Source organism: Sebastes umbrosus, chromosome 4 (genome assembly GCF_015220745.1).
Source record: "Sebastes umbrosus isolate fSebUmb1 chromosome 4, fSebUmb1.pri, whole genome shotgun sequence".
Taxonomy (NCBI): Eukaryota; Metazoa; Chordata; class Actinopteri; order Perciformes; family Sebastidae; genus Sebastes; species Sebastes umbrosus.
Window position 1 is genome coordinate 32,995,401 of NC_051272.1, and position 12,806 is coordinate 33,008,206.

At 41.7% G+C, this 12,806-nt stretch overlaps 1 protein-coding gene across 1 annotated transcript in view; it reads right to left on the reverse strand.

The window, feature by feature from the left end:
- Positions 1-11,455, reverse strand: part of sntb2 (syntrophin, beta 2) — a 30,557-nt gene extending 19,102 nt beyond the window's left edge. Inside the window, exon 1 of the mRNA XM_037768725.1 lies at positions 10,370-11,455. Within this exon, the coding sequence (XP_037624653.1) occupies positions 10,370-11,120 (751 nt within the window). The 5' untranslated portion in view covers positions 11,121-11,455. The remainder of the gene's footprint in view (positions 1-10,369) is intronic.
- Positions 11,456-12,806: the final 1,351 nt, after the last annotated feature.

Genomic DNA, 12,806 nt, shown 5'->3' on the forward strand with positions numbered 1-12,806 from the left:
GTGATTTGTATCTGTAAATCTCTAAAACTGTAAAAACAGTTGTACAAATACATTGTCATAGTTTTACTAAAACATGGTAAATGGACTTGCATTTATATATAGCGCTTTTCTAGCCTTCCGACCACTCAAAGCTACATGTCAGCATTCACACACACATTCATACACTGATGGCAAGGGGCTGCCATACAAGAAGCCAACCTGCTCATTAAGATCTAATCTAAATACTCATTCACACATCGGTGGCACAGCCGGAGCAATTTGGGGTTACGTATCTTGCTCAAAAACACATGGAGGAGCCGGGGATCGAACCACCGACCTTCCGATTGGTGGACGACCAGCTCTATGTCTGAGCCACAGCCGTCCCAACACGACATCCTCATTTGCGAATCCTCAATTTAGCATTCTAACCCCCTGAGATCCGCGACCGACTTTACCGTCTTTCAGAGGCTGTAGCAGGTTTCAGTTTTAGAGGTAGAGTGAAGGTACAGATATCGTATGAAATTAGAAAAACCTAAGAAATCCATAGTAACAACCATGACGCTAGCTTGTCGGGAAGGAGGCTAAATGACGCTCCAAAGTTCAAAGCTCACCGGTGTCCCTTGACCTCTGACCTCAAGATATGTGAATGAAAATGGGTCACCAGTTTGACCAATGATAATGTTAAGTTGCACTTGACAGATTTTCAATGGTCGCACTCTGGAGCCCCAGAAAACACTTAAGGGAATACATGAAACCCCAGCAGATCATCACTGGATGCTTACAGTAGCATTGGGGCGTTTCGATGATACATATTTCCCCAGTTTTTCCTGCCAGAACTAATAACTCTTCCTCTTCACAGTCCGTCTATCTCAGATAAAAAAATGTTTTATTCCCATCATTACAGACAGATTTAGTGCTTTCTGCTTGCATTGCATGTCTGTTTGTCTATCTCTTTCTCCTTTGGTGCTGTTAAATGAACTCATTAGTTCTTTCAGGCCTTTCACTCAGCTCCAATTCTGCTTCTAATTAGGCCTGGACACAGAGGACTACCTTCTCATCATGTGTGTGTGTGTGCGTGCGCGTGTTCACACATTTCTGCCTCTGTATATGCATCCACATTAATGTGTGTAAAGGAGTTTCCCCAGAGATGTCAACCAACATCCCACGAGGCCAGCTCATCTGCTTCCCTTCATACCTCGCTGTGCCTGCAGCAACAGAGGGAACGAGGAAAACAGGGAAGAGGATGGACAGAGGGGGAAAAAAAGGATAGCATGTAGAAGAGGAGGAGTGCAAAAAAGCAGAGGAGTCTGACTCGACACATATTTGGTTGTGGCGTTAGTTGTGGCGAAAAGCTATCCGTAATACTACCCGCCTTCAAACCGCCTTCCACTCTTGTTTCTCACCACACACACACACAGACACAGATTCACACAAAAGTAATCATCTTATGGTATGGCCGAAATAACGAAATAATAGCTTACAGAGCAGCAAGTGAGGCAATCAGACCCCAGCCTCTGTATTTTCCCCCCAAAAAACTGCCCAGAAATTCCCCTGTGGTTTGGCCTGCTACTCTCTCTTCACTGGCTTCTCTCTCATTCCCCTCTCTTTTCTATCTACAGTCCTCCGTCTTTCACCTACTTCTCTCTCCCTCCTGTTCTTCATCCCTCTCTTTCCTCTGTTCCCTTACCTCTCATAAAGTCCTACCTCTGTGTCTTTCCCTTCTTCATCTTGTCTGCTCCCTCTTTCTTTCTTTCTTTCTCTCTCTCATCCTCCCCCCTCCCTCCAAGTCCGTTTGTGCCAGAAACCTAATGAGACCAATGTGTCAGAATGTGTGTGTGGTGGGATAGATGTCCTCATGGGGACCCTCCTCTATTATAAACATGTGAAATAACATTATGAACATGTCTATGGCAGGTCACTTTGTCATATAGTACAGTTTTTACATGATACTAGCTGATACTGTAATTTAAAGCTTCAACAGGCTACCGCCAGATGAGCGCAGTGCAGAGTGGCGGCAACGAGGGTATAAAGCACCTTTAATGTAGGCCTACTTTAGACTTAAAATAAACTTCTGTATTGAGAAATCTTCAATATGAAGTGATTCAGATATGAATCTGGATAACAACCTTAATCTGGATCTCTCAAAATTAGTCACTATTTTACGGCATAAATGACCTGCCATACCCTGTGCAAATATAATACACGAGACTGCATGGCAGTATAATCACACACTGTTACGGACAAACTCTCTCTTTCTCTCTCTCACACACACACAGATCTTAACAAGAGAAAGTATTCCCTTGATCCCTCAAACACAGAGTCACACCTGCCCCCTCCTCTTTGTCGTCCTCTAACCTGGATCAGAGAAAAAGCCTTTGGGAAATCATGCTGTTGAAGTGTAAAAACACGAGTGTGTTTATCTGCAACACCGTGGAATTACATAAGCCCATTATCTAAAGGCCAGTGTATTCAGTGTATTGGAATATTTGTTCCAACTTTCTACAAAAGATAAAGCAGATCATGGACAAAAATGATCACGTTCATCATTCTCAACTGTAGTGACTGTTAAAGATTACAAATGTCTACCCATCATGTCTGCAGTGAGGGTACAGACTAGGGCTGTGTATTGGCAAGAATCTGATGATACGATATGTATCGCGATACAGGGGTTACGATTCAATATATCGCGATACTGTAAACAAGGAGATATTGCGATTTAATTTATTTAAATCTAATTTTAGGAAATCTGTCATAGTATAAAGAACACACCATCATATGCATAAAATCTGAGTGAAAAAAAGTTTACTTTTTTTATGCAATCAGAACAGTGGGATCTGCATTTGCATTTATCACAGACCCTGTAACATCATAGCATCAAAACACTACTTTGAGAGGGCACATACACTGAGAGGGTGCATCTCTTTGCAAATGAAGTTAAGTATTGACTGAGTTAATCTTTGCACGTAAACTATTAATTAAAAATCAATAATATTTTTGAGAATCGATACAGTATCACAAAACATAATATCCCGATATTTCCGACATTTTCTTGCAAACACATTCAAATTTCAGTTTCTGTCCCATTTCAGAAGGTCATTTAAAATTCTCTAGACAGCTGGATACCGGAGATATATCTGCAGATAAATATCAAAGGCAGTGGAGTTCATACTGAGACAGAGCCGACAAACTGACGTGGCCTATTTCAGGCTGTGCAGACTCATGTTCTGTGGTAGATCTTGCCCCGTGAGGACAGCGAGCGACACAGTGAACGGACGGCCGGCTAGTTTTGGCCTCGGAACAAAAGAAAAGAACTGTTCCTTGTCAGGGCTGTCCCCTTTTCATCAATAGCCTCTGTGTCTGGTATGTGCTGTTTTTATTCCTCCAATTACTCGCACAAAGGGCTCATCCTGCGTCTCCTTCCACTGACCAGCGGGTTAACCCAATAAGACAGCAAGCTTCAACTAATCATTTTTGGACATATGGGATATTATGTCTATCAGTCAGCTGGCGAGGGGAGGGGGATTAACCAGCGGCATGTCAGGCTGGGAGATATGTATAACATGTGTTAATGGGTCAGAAACAGCCCATTCATTCCTATCCCCTCAGAGAGTGAAATCACTCTCAAAAAGCAACAAACCTTAAAGTCCAAGTAAAGCAAAAATAAACACGTGTTCTGAGTTTGTCACACCAAAGAATGTGTTATTAACCACGAAGTCAAATTTGAATGATTTAAAAAATTGCCAAGTGTATGAAATTGGGTTTCAAAATAGTGAAAAAATAAGCAGTATTCTCTGCTTTGAAATGTTGGGGGGCGTGTCTGCTGAAGGCGCTGAAACCACGCCCAATCACAGGTGAGGGTTGATTACATATGTACAGTTACAGTTACTCTATGAATGTGCACCACACACTTCCGCTGGCCAAGCCACCTAACGTCCGGTTTAGCACTATGCCGACTGAATGAATTGAATTGGGATATTTGTGGGCCGGAAAACTCAAATAATGAACTGAAAAAGACACAAAAAAAGCTCTTTACAGATATCTCAGATATTAGTGTGACTTTTTGAACTTGGTAGTATGGACTGGATATCTTAAAACACGTGTAATAATCTAGTGCAAATGGTGCTTGAAGATAATCTATCTTGTGAGTTTATTTGAGCCAAAATTAGACTGACAAACTATTCAGGCAACATGCTTCTGAATTAAATGGTTTGGTGACAAGCCTTGTTTAAAAAACAAGACTCAACTCTTTTGCATCCATCACCCTCTCACCCTCATATGGATTTCTCTACTCTCTCTTCCTACTCATACAGCACCAGCAATAAAAATCACTGAAAGTGTGCTTTGCTCGTGTGGAGCAACACGAATCATCCAAGCCGGAGCCGACAGTGTTGACCTTTGCCCTAAATACGCACATGCAAGCGGAGGTCAGGAATGTGGGGCACCTAAGCTAATTGTGAGAATATCTGGGGGTTTATGTATTGTGTACACGGCACGGCGGTATTGAAACTCAAGCCTCGTTCTGTCTGACTGCCATTTGTTTCTCAGAGCTGTGGGAGCCCAGCAGAGACCGAGGGGGGACTGGGAGGAAGAGCAGGTCTACAAACAACACAGCTCACCTCCTGTCAAACTGACAAACAGTGACAGGCAGCTGACACATTCTTCCAAACAGAGGCCCCACGTCTGGACTGTGGCCCGAGGCAGCACATCCTCCCGTCTACGCCTGAGGGGTTGCTGCAAATGTTTTTATACCGATACCAGTTTCAAGAGGCCATATTCCACCAGCAGTGTTGAAATCAGGGTCTGAAATTAACTGTTTTCACTTCCTGCCACTGTGGCAGACAAGTATTTTTTCTTATCTGCCACTTTTGAAATCTCTGCACTAAATAAAGGAATAACATTTTAGATCTGGTGTCATTCAATGTTTGATATATTTTACATGAAAAACATTATATACAAGGTAAATTACAGTGTTCGAATCCCACTGTAGGTTCTGGGGAGCCCTATTTTTCGGGGGAGGGAGCGTACTGTACACAGTACTGTACTTTGTTATTGTCATCTATAGTGGTTGTTTGTATAAAAACACACAATTCAAATGATTATGATTATTTAAACATTTGCTTTGATTAAAAAAAATCTTGGCAAGCTGCTTAGAGCTAGTGTTACGAAGTTAACCAGGTCATAATTCTCTCTCTGATATCTATTTTATATTGTTGTGGAAACATCTCCTACAAACATCTGGATTTATTAAAGTTCCTCGCCAAAAAACTTAATTTTACGAGATTACACTTGAACACATCATGATAACGTTGTAATTTACCTTCGCCCAATAGTCATTTTTACGGAGCAGAGCTTGAACACCTCATAATACTAACTCAATGGAACCTCCATTAATGTTAGTAGCTCCGTTATTTAACCAAGCAGGACTGTGCTGCCCTCCGGCTGCTAACAGGTAACGTTTCTAACTTTCCTCCTGCTGATTTCAACACAGATTTATTGTTCACAGTGTTGCATTATCAGGGACAAAATACAGTGCGCCCCTCAGGTTTAGTAGCGCCATGCTTTTCAGCGTTTTTTTCTCCCTCTCAACCGTGGCTCCGGTCCCAAACAAACTGTAACATGATACAGCGTGCATATGCGTCATTGTGCATGCGTAACGGTCAAAAATCGATAGATTGAGGCATGAGATGCCAAGGAATCGGACAACTAGGAACCGATTCTCTATTCCCATTCCTAGCGCTTTCCATGTCCGCCAAAGTGGCGGAAGGCCTAACGATTTTATCCTCCACTGCCAACAATTTACCCACATTTGGTGGGGGGCGGGTGTTGATTTCAAACCCTGGTTGAAATGATGCACTTCCACTATGTTAAATTATGTGCAACATCTGCATGTGTTATTTGCCAGATCTCCATCAACCAGCTGAAAAAACTGAAATCCACAACACAATATTTTGGATCATTTTTGGTTAAGGAAAAACTCATGTTGATGTACCATTTTATACAGAGCCTCTCAGCCCAGTGGTTGGCTGATAGAGTCTAGAACATTTTACCTTGGTTTATTTTGGGAGGCACAAAACAGGCCTCGTTTTGACTTGAGTGGAAATGTGTCACACATTGATTAGGTCCTACAATTCCTGCTCGTCAGTATTCGTCCGGCGTTCATTCCAAACCATTAAACACTGCATTTAGCTGTTCCTGGCCTGAAGTTTCCGAACCCTAAGGGCTCTGTGGCCTCCCTCCCTCCAGTTCACTCTTTTTCCACTTTTCTAAAGATTGAACAGTTCTGTATCAGCGCAGTTTAGGATCTGAACTCATCTCCATGGAGCTCTGTTCAGTCCCATAATGAAGCCAGTACGTACCGCCTAACTAACGCATTTCTCTACATGCGGCATGCTACCTCCATCTACTGTATGTATTTGTTAGTATGTATGTATTATGGTCCTTCAATCTGAAGTTTAGTAGACTTTTAGGCTTTTTGATTTGTGGATATTTTTGTGGAATGCATGTCTGCACAACAGCACTCTTAACAATAATCTACCTCTCATATCAAATGATACACTTACTGTGTTTTCACACTTGGTCCCTTTCAGCCCTCCAAACGGAGTCAGAGTAATTAGTCGGCATCTTTTGCTCATATGTGAAAAACTAAAGAAATCAGAAACCTCTGAAACAAACCAAAGTCAGACCTCCTGACCAGCCACCGATTGTTACCGGCCAATATTCAGTAAAAATATGCAATTGGGAGATCGGCATTAATAGTTTCTACTCACCAATCCCTGATAATGCAATGTGTGAACAACAAATCAGTGTTGAAATCAGCAGGAGGAGAGCTAGTTAACGTTAGCTGTTTGCAGCCGGTGGGCAGCACAGTCCTGCTTGGCTAAATAACAAAGCTAACAGCTAATGTAGGAGGTCCCATTGAGTTATATTATGATGCGTTCAAACTCAAAAATGAGTATTGGGTGTGTCACCATGATGTGTTCAAGTGTAATCTTGTCAAATGTAGTTTTTGGCAAGAATCTTGAATAAATACAGTTATCTGAAGGAGATGTTTTCACAGTAATATAAAATAGATACTGATAAGTAAGAAAAAGCAAGAGACTGGACAGTATTCTGTGTGGAACCGTCTGTGCCAACCCTAAAAATGTCATTGAAGGGGAAAGCATTGACCAGCAGAGTGATGAAGGTAGGAACTATAGTGTGAACAGAGAGAGGACTGAGGCCCCATCAGAGCTAAAGTGGACCAGAAACAGAACTGAGTCCTCTTTCAAATGAACTGACAATGTGAACACAAAAAGAACTGAGTCCCTTTTCTGTTGGTGGTCTTTTCAGTCCACTTTAAGAGGACTGAGTTTGGTTAGTTTAAAAGGACTATATGTGAAAACACCGTTAGTGTTTTTAAAGTGTGTATGCAGCTTATTGGTTTATTGAGCTGTATTCATTAATTTGTCAATAAGGGGGGCAGAAAATATAAAAAAAATAGCTAACAGATACAGCCACCATACCTCCATTCATTCCAGCTTAAAAAGTTAAAAAGAGAAAAATATCTGGCTGTTAAGCTGCTAGATGTTTGACTTTTTCACATTACATATAGTCATTTGATTTAATGCTTTAATAATAATAATTATTGATTTATGCAGTTTTAGTGTTTCGTTATTATAAGTGGTATTTTTTAAAAGCCACAGTGGTTTCATTATATTCTGTTTTGCAGATGTATCGGACAATAATAAGAAAAATAAGATGGAAAAACTACAAAGGAGATCACAAAAATGCAGTCTGCCTCATATCAGCAGTAAAAGGTTGACTTGCATACAGATGTTACTTCTTAAATCTGATACTGACCCAAATAAATAACATGTTGATATACTGGTACAGAAGTCTCATTGGTACATTTCATCCTCTAAATGCAGTGAGAACACATTTTCTGACTATATGGACCTAATTTATCTTTTCAAATACAATATTGGATATTGGGTCGATGCTGACTCAAACAGCTGGATTGGGTATCGGTGACAATGAGGCCGATCTATTAAATTCAATTCATGTTTATATACTATATACATTACATACTGGAATTTTAATTCCTGTTTAAGTTTTGACCAATTTGTTGCTGCATTAAAAAGGTTTACACTTAATTCCTGTTAATTTAGAAGATTTTGAAGAGTTTTTGCCAAATTGTTGGTTATTGTTTTAATAATAAATAGCAATTCACTAAATTTATATCTATTTATTTGTTACATTTTGTTTTAAAAAGTTAGGAAAGCGATGTTTAAGTCCAGCCTGATGTTGCCTTGCACATAAAAGGATGATCCCAATCACTTCCACACAGTGAGGCATACAGCTTATTAATTAAACACTGGTATCGGATCGGTACTCGGTATCGACCGATACCCAAAGCCCAGGTACCGCTATCTGGATCGGGACTGAAAAAGTCGTGCTTCCCTAATATATTATGTTACGACGGAGTATTAGGGCCACATTTAGGGGAAAAAAATAAATATGAGATTTCGAGAGTCAGAAGTTTACGATAAAAAAAGTCGTAATATTATGAGAATAAAGTCAGAGGTTTACGAGAAAAAAGTCGTAATATTACGAGAGTAAAGTCATAAGTTTACGAGAAAAAAAGTCGTAATATTACGAAAATAAAGTCATGTTTACGAGAAAAAAAGTCGTAATATTACGAGAATAAAGTCAGACGTTTACGAGAAAAAAAGTCGTAATATTATGAGAATAAAGTCAGACGTTTACGAGAAAAAACTTTGTAATATTACGAAAATAAAGTAAGAACTTCACGAGAAAAAAAAGTCGGAATATTATGAGAATAAAGTCAAGAGTTTACGAGAAAAAAAAATCGTAGTATTATGATAATAAAGACATAATATTATAAAGTAGTAATTTTACGGGTTATTTTAGAGGGGAAGTAGAGCAGCGTGCCGCCTGTGTGAAAATGAGGAACGTGGAGCATCTTGTGAACTTATACTTTAGTTTAGGTTTCACAAATAACCAAATACTTCATCTTTTGGCACATTAGCACCACATTATCATCAGTATCAGGACCTTGAAAAGATTGTGCAAGAAGCTGTATTTATTCCGAAGAAAGAACCACACGGGCCTGATGGGAATTGCCTCTTTTGTGGAGGAGGAAATTACTTTTTTTTCTAATAAAGTTATGACTTTATTCTCCTAATATTACGACTTTTTTGATATGATTGTTTCTCTCTTCTATTCCGTGTAGGTGCAACATGCTTCATTTCCCCACAGATCATTTACATGTTTTCCTCTGTCTCTCTCCCGGACAGTATCAGTGTAGTCACACAGAGGCTAAATCTCATCAGCGTCTGTCTATTCAGTGACCTCTTATCTTTAGCAACCCACAGCCATTCAAATACACAGAGTACAATGTGTCTAACTCTGACTGTGACCACAACTGTGGTTACTTTGCTCTTTGCACTAATCAAAGTCTTTATGTTCTGTTGATATTATTTAAACCCTGCTCCTCCTCCTCCTCCTCCTCCTCCTACTGGTCATAGATCAACTGGTACTGTGAGCCTGATGGTTTATGACAGCATTCCTGCTGTTATCTCATAAACGTGTTATAGAAATGGTTAATTGTGTGGTGAAAGTTAAAACCCACAGAACATGTGAGTATCTATCTATAGATAGATACTTTTTACTAATTGAAAATCTTAATTTAGGTATAAATTCTTAAATTAAGTAAAACAATCTTAAAGTCAGCTTAATCAAGAAAACACAACACTCATTTTAAGTAAACATTTCTTACATAACAGTTTCTTTGCTTGTAATAAGCAAAATGTTGGCTAATGTTTCTAGTTTTAAGACACACTACAGTCTTAAAGTGTCTAGATTTATAGTCTAGTTTTAAGAATTCTAGCCAAGCAAATTTTGCTTACTCCATTGGCAGTTTTTTTTGCTCAAAACAAGAACATTTGTCAAAATTTAAGAATATTTGGCTTATTTCTAGTAGGTCTGTTTTTGCAGTGTATAAAGTTCACCAACCTTTAGTGCTGGCAGCGTGCATCCTGCTACTCTTATTTTAACAGGGACCAGTGGTGGTCGTGCTGATGAATGCACTATCTTGTTAGTATAAATACACCTTCGGCTACTTACAGTTGTGGGGTCAAAGCAACTAGTGACTTTTGGTTAAAAAAAATATTATTTGCATGCTCCATTTTTGACTTTAAAATGTTTGTTTGTCTGACAATCTGCTGCATGATATATGTACTTAAAGAAGTACCAAACCCCAGAGACTTCCATAACAATAATAAGTGGTAGTATGAAGAGGAGTGCTGCACAGAGGTGTGTAACTCCAGCCAGACTACAGGAGTCTAATCTTGGCCTCAGCCAGTCCTCGCTCTCGCGTTGGCCCACTCACCCTCCAGCGTGACTTCTTTGCCCGCCTTCTTCAGCGCCTGCACCGCCAGGTCGTGCGTCGCCTCCCGGAGGTCGCTCCCGTTCACCGACAGGATCGCGTCGCCCACCCGGAGCGCCCGGCTCTGGTCTGCGGCGAGCCCCGGGAAGATCTTGGAGATGAGGATGGGCATCCGGTTCTCTCGCCCCCCCTTGATGCTGATCCCCAGCCCGCCAGACTCCTGCTTCACAACCCGGACTTTACGCACCGCCTCCGAGGAGCCGTCCAGGCTGACGGGGACCGGGACCGGGACGTCGCCTTGTCTGGACCCGAAGCTGGACCCGGGACTCCCGTAGCTCGACCCGGGGCTTCCAAAGTCAGAGTTTGTGCCGTTATTCGGGTACTTCCCCCCGGGGCTGTTGGGACCGTAGTTAGCGTCGTGTTGACCCCGGCTGACACCGCCTCGCCCCGGGCTGCCGCTGCGCCCTCTACCCCCTCCGTGGTTCTGGTTCTGGAGCTGGTCTGTACCCGAAGAAGAGCCGCGGGCAGGGTTCCCCGGACTCGGTCCCGGGTCGTTTCCGTTCGTAATGCCATTCCGTAGGCCTGCGGAGGAGTTGTTGAGCTCCCAGTGACTGTTTCCCCCCGGTCCGGTCGCCTCCGCCTCGGCCGTTAGAGTCAACGTCTCCCGGGTGAGTTCTGCCGCCACTCGGATCCAACGGTCGCGTAGCAGCAGGTCCAGCTGACCGTTTTTATCCGCTCGGGTCCAAACTGCCATTCCGGGACGGTTAGCCTGCTCCGAGGCGGGCCGCGTCACTCTGAACTCATCTCCAACTTTCTACTCTTCTACTCAGAGAGCGCTCAACTCAACACAACACGAGCAGCGACTAGGCTGCTCTGGTCCGCATCGACACACCCACTCCCACCGTGAGACTGCAGGCTCACAGGGAGGGGAACTACAGGACTCCCACAAACAGAGAGAGAGAGAGGGAGAGAGGAGGAAGAGAAAAGAACAACTGGCTGTGATGGGCCAGCCTGAGAGGGCTTGTTGTTGAGTTCAAGCTCTAAAGCTGTCCGACTAACACTGGCAGGTTAGCAGGAACTAAACTACACCATGTCCGCTCAAACCTTTCACAATAAAATACACGACCATGAACTTGTCCCTTGCTTTAAAGCTGCAGTGGGTAGAAATGGAGAAAATATGATTCAAAAAGTTTATTTTTATAAAACGGTCACTATATCCTGACAGCAGTGCATGAGACAGGGAATCTGAAAAAAAATCATGTTCCTCTGTGTCCTCCGGTGTCCTGCAAGATTTCACAGGCCGGAGGAAAACAACCAATCAGAGCCGAGCTGGAGCCTTGCCGTCTCTGAGCAGCTGTCAATCACTCTAAAACTTCGATCAAACGGTCAAACTAGGCAGCGATGATCAAATATGAATCAATATTCTGTTACTGTAAGGCCTATTTCTCTCCTCAAATGTTTTCAGAAACATCTCGTAGTGTACTGTTTAGCTTTTAAATGAGAAAGTTTGTGACCCGGCAGCCATGTTGAGATCTGTTGAAGAAATACCAAGCACCGCCCACCAGCCGGAGCACAGCCAATAGGAACACTCTCTCTCTGAAATGAACTGTGATTGGTCAAAGTCTCCCGTCATGGGCTAGAATTTCGTAAAGCCTGAAAACAGAGCCGTGAGGAGGTGCAGAAGTCTAGCTTTCTGTCAGAACACTTGAATTATAATATGCTGAAATGCTGTCTGTGTCTGGCTGTTCAAACAAAACAAGTTTCTTTAGGCAATCGGTCTCCAAATGTAAACTATCCCCCTTGTTTTTCAAGAAAACATAAAAAAAAAAAAAAAATGTGTTGCAGCATAAACACAGGCTAAGAGGAAAGGAAACCTAGACAAAGAATGATTTTAAATAATGACTTGGATCGCATGCAGAATCCAGATCAGCTCTGACTGCTTGTTTTCCTCCGGTCTGTGAAATCTTGCAGAAGCCATTAGGAGCACCGGAGGACACAGAGGAACATGATTTTTTTTTCAGATTACCTGTCTCATGCACTACTGTCAGGTTATAGTGAACATTTTATAAAAAATAACTTTCATTAATCATATTTGCTCCATTTTTACCCACTGTAGATTTAAATAGGCCTATACATAAACAGCATTGAAATACACAATATACAGTACAATTGCACATGCACATTATACACCTTTACTTTGAAAGTACAATCATCTAACTTCCTGTTTTATTCTATTTCATTCATTGTGTCTTCACACAGCCGTCTGTCTGAAGAGTGAACTCAGAGCCGGATGACAGACAGAGACAGCCAATAGACATGTCGACCTGTAGATTATTTATTCATGATGATAGAGGCGGAGCGTCTATAGACGCATTATAGATCCACTGACTGGGGACAAAGCCTACTTACATTCACTCACTGCTGCCTCTATTAATGGATA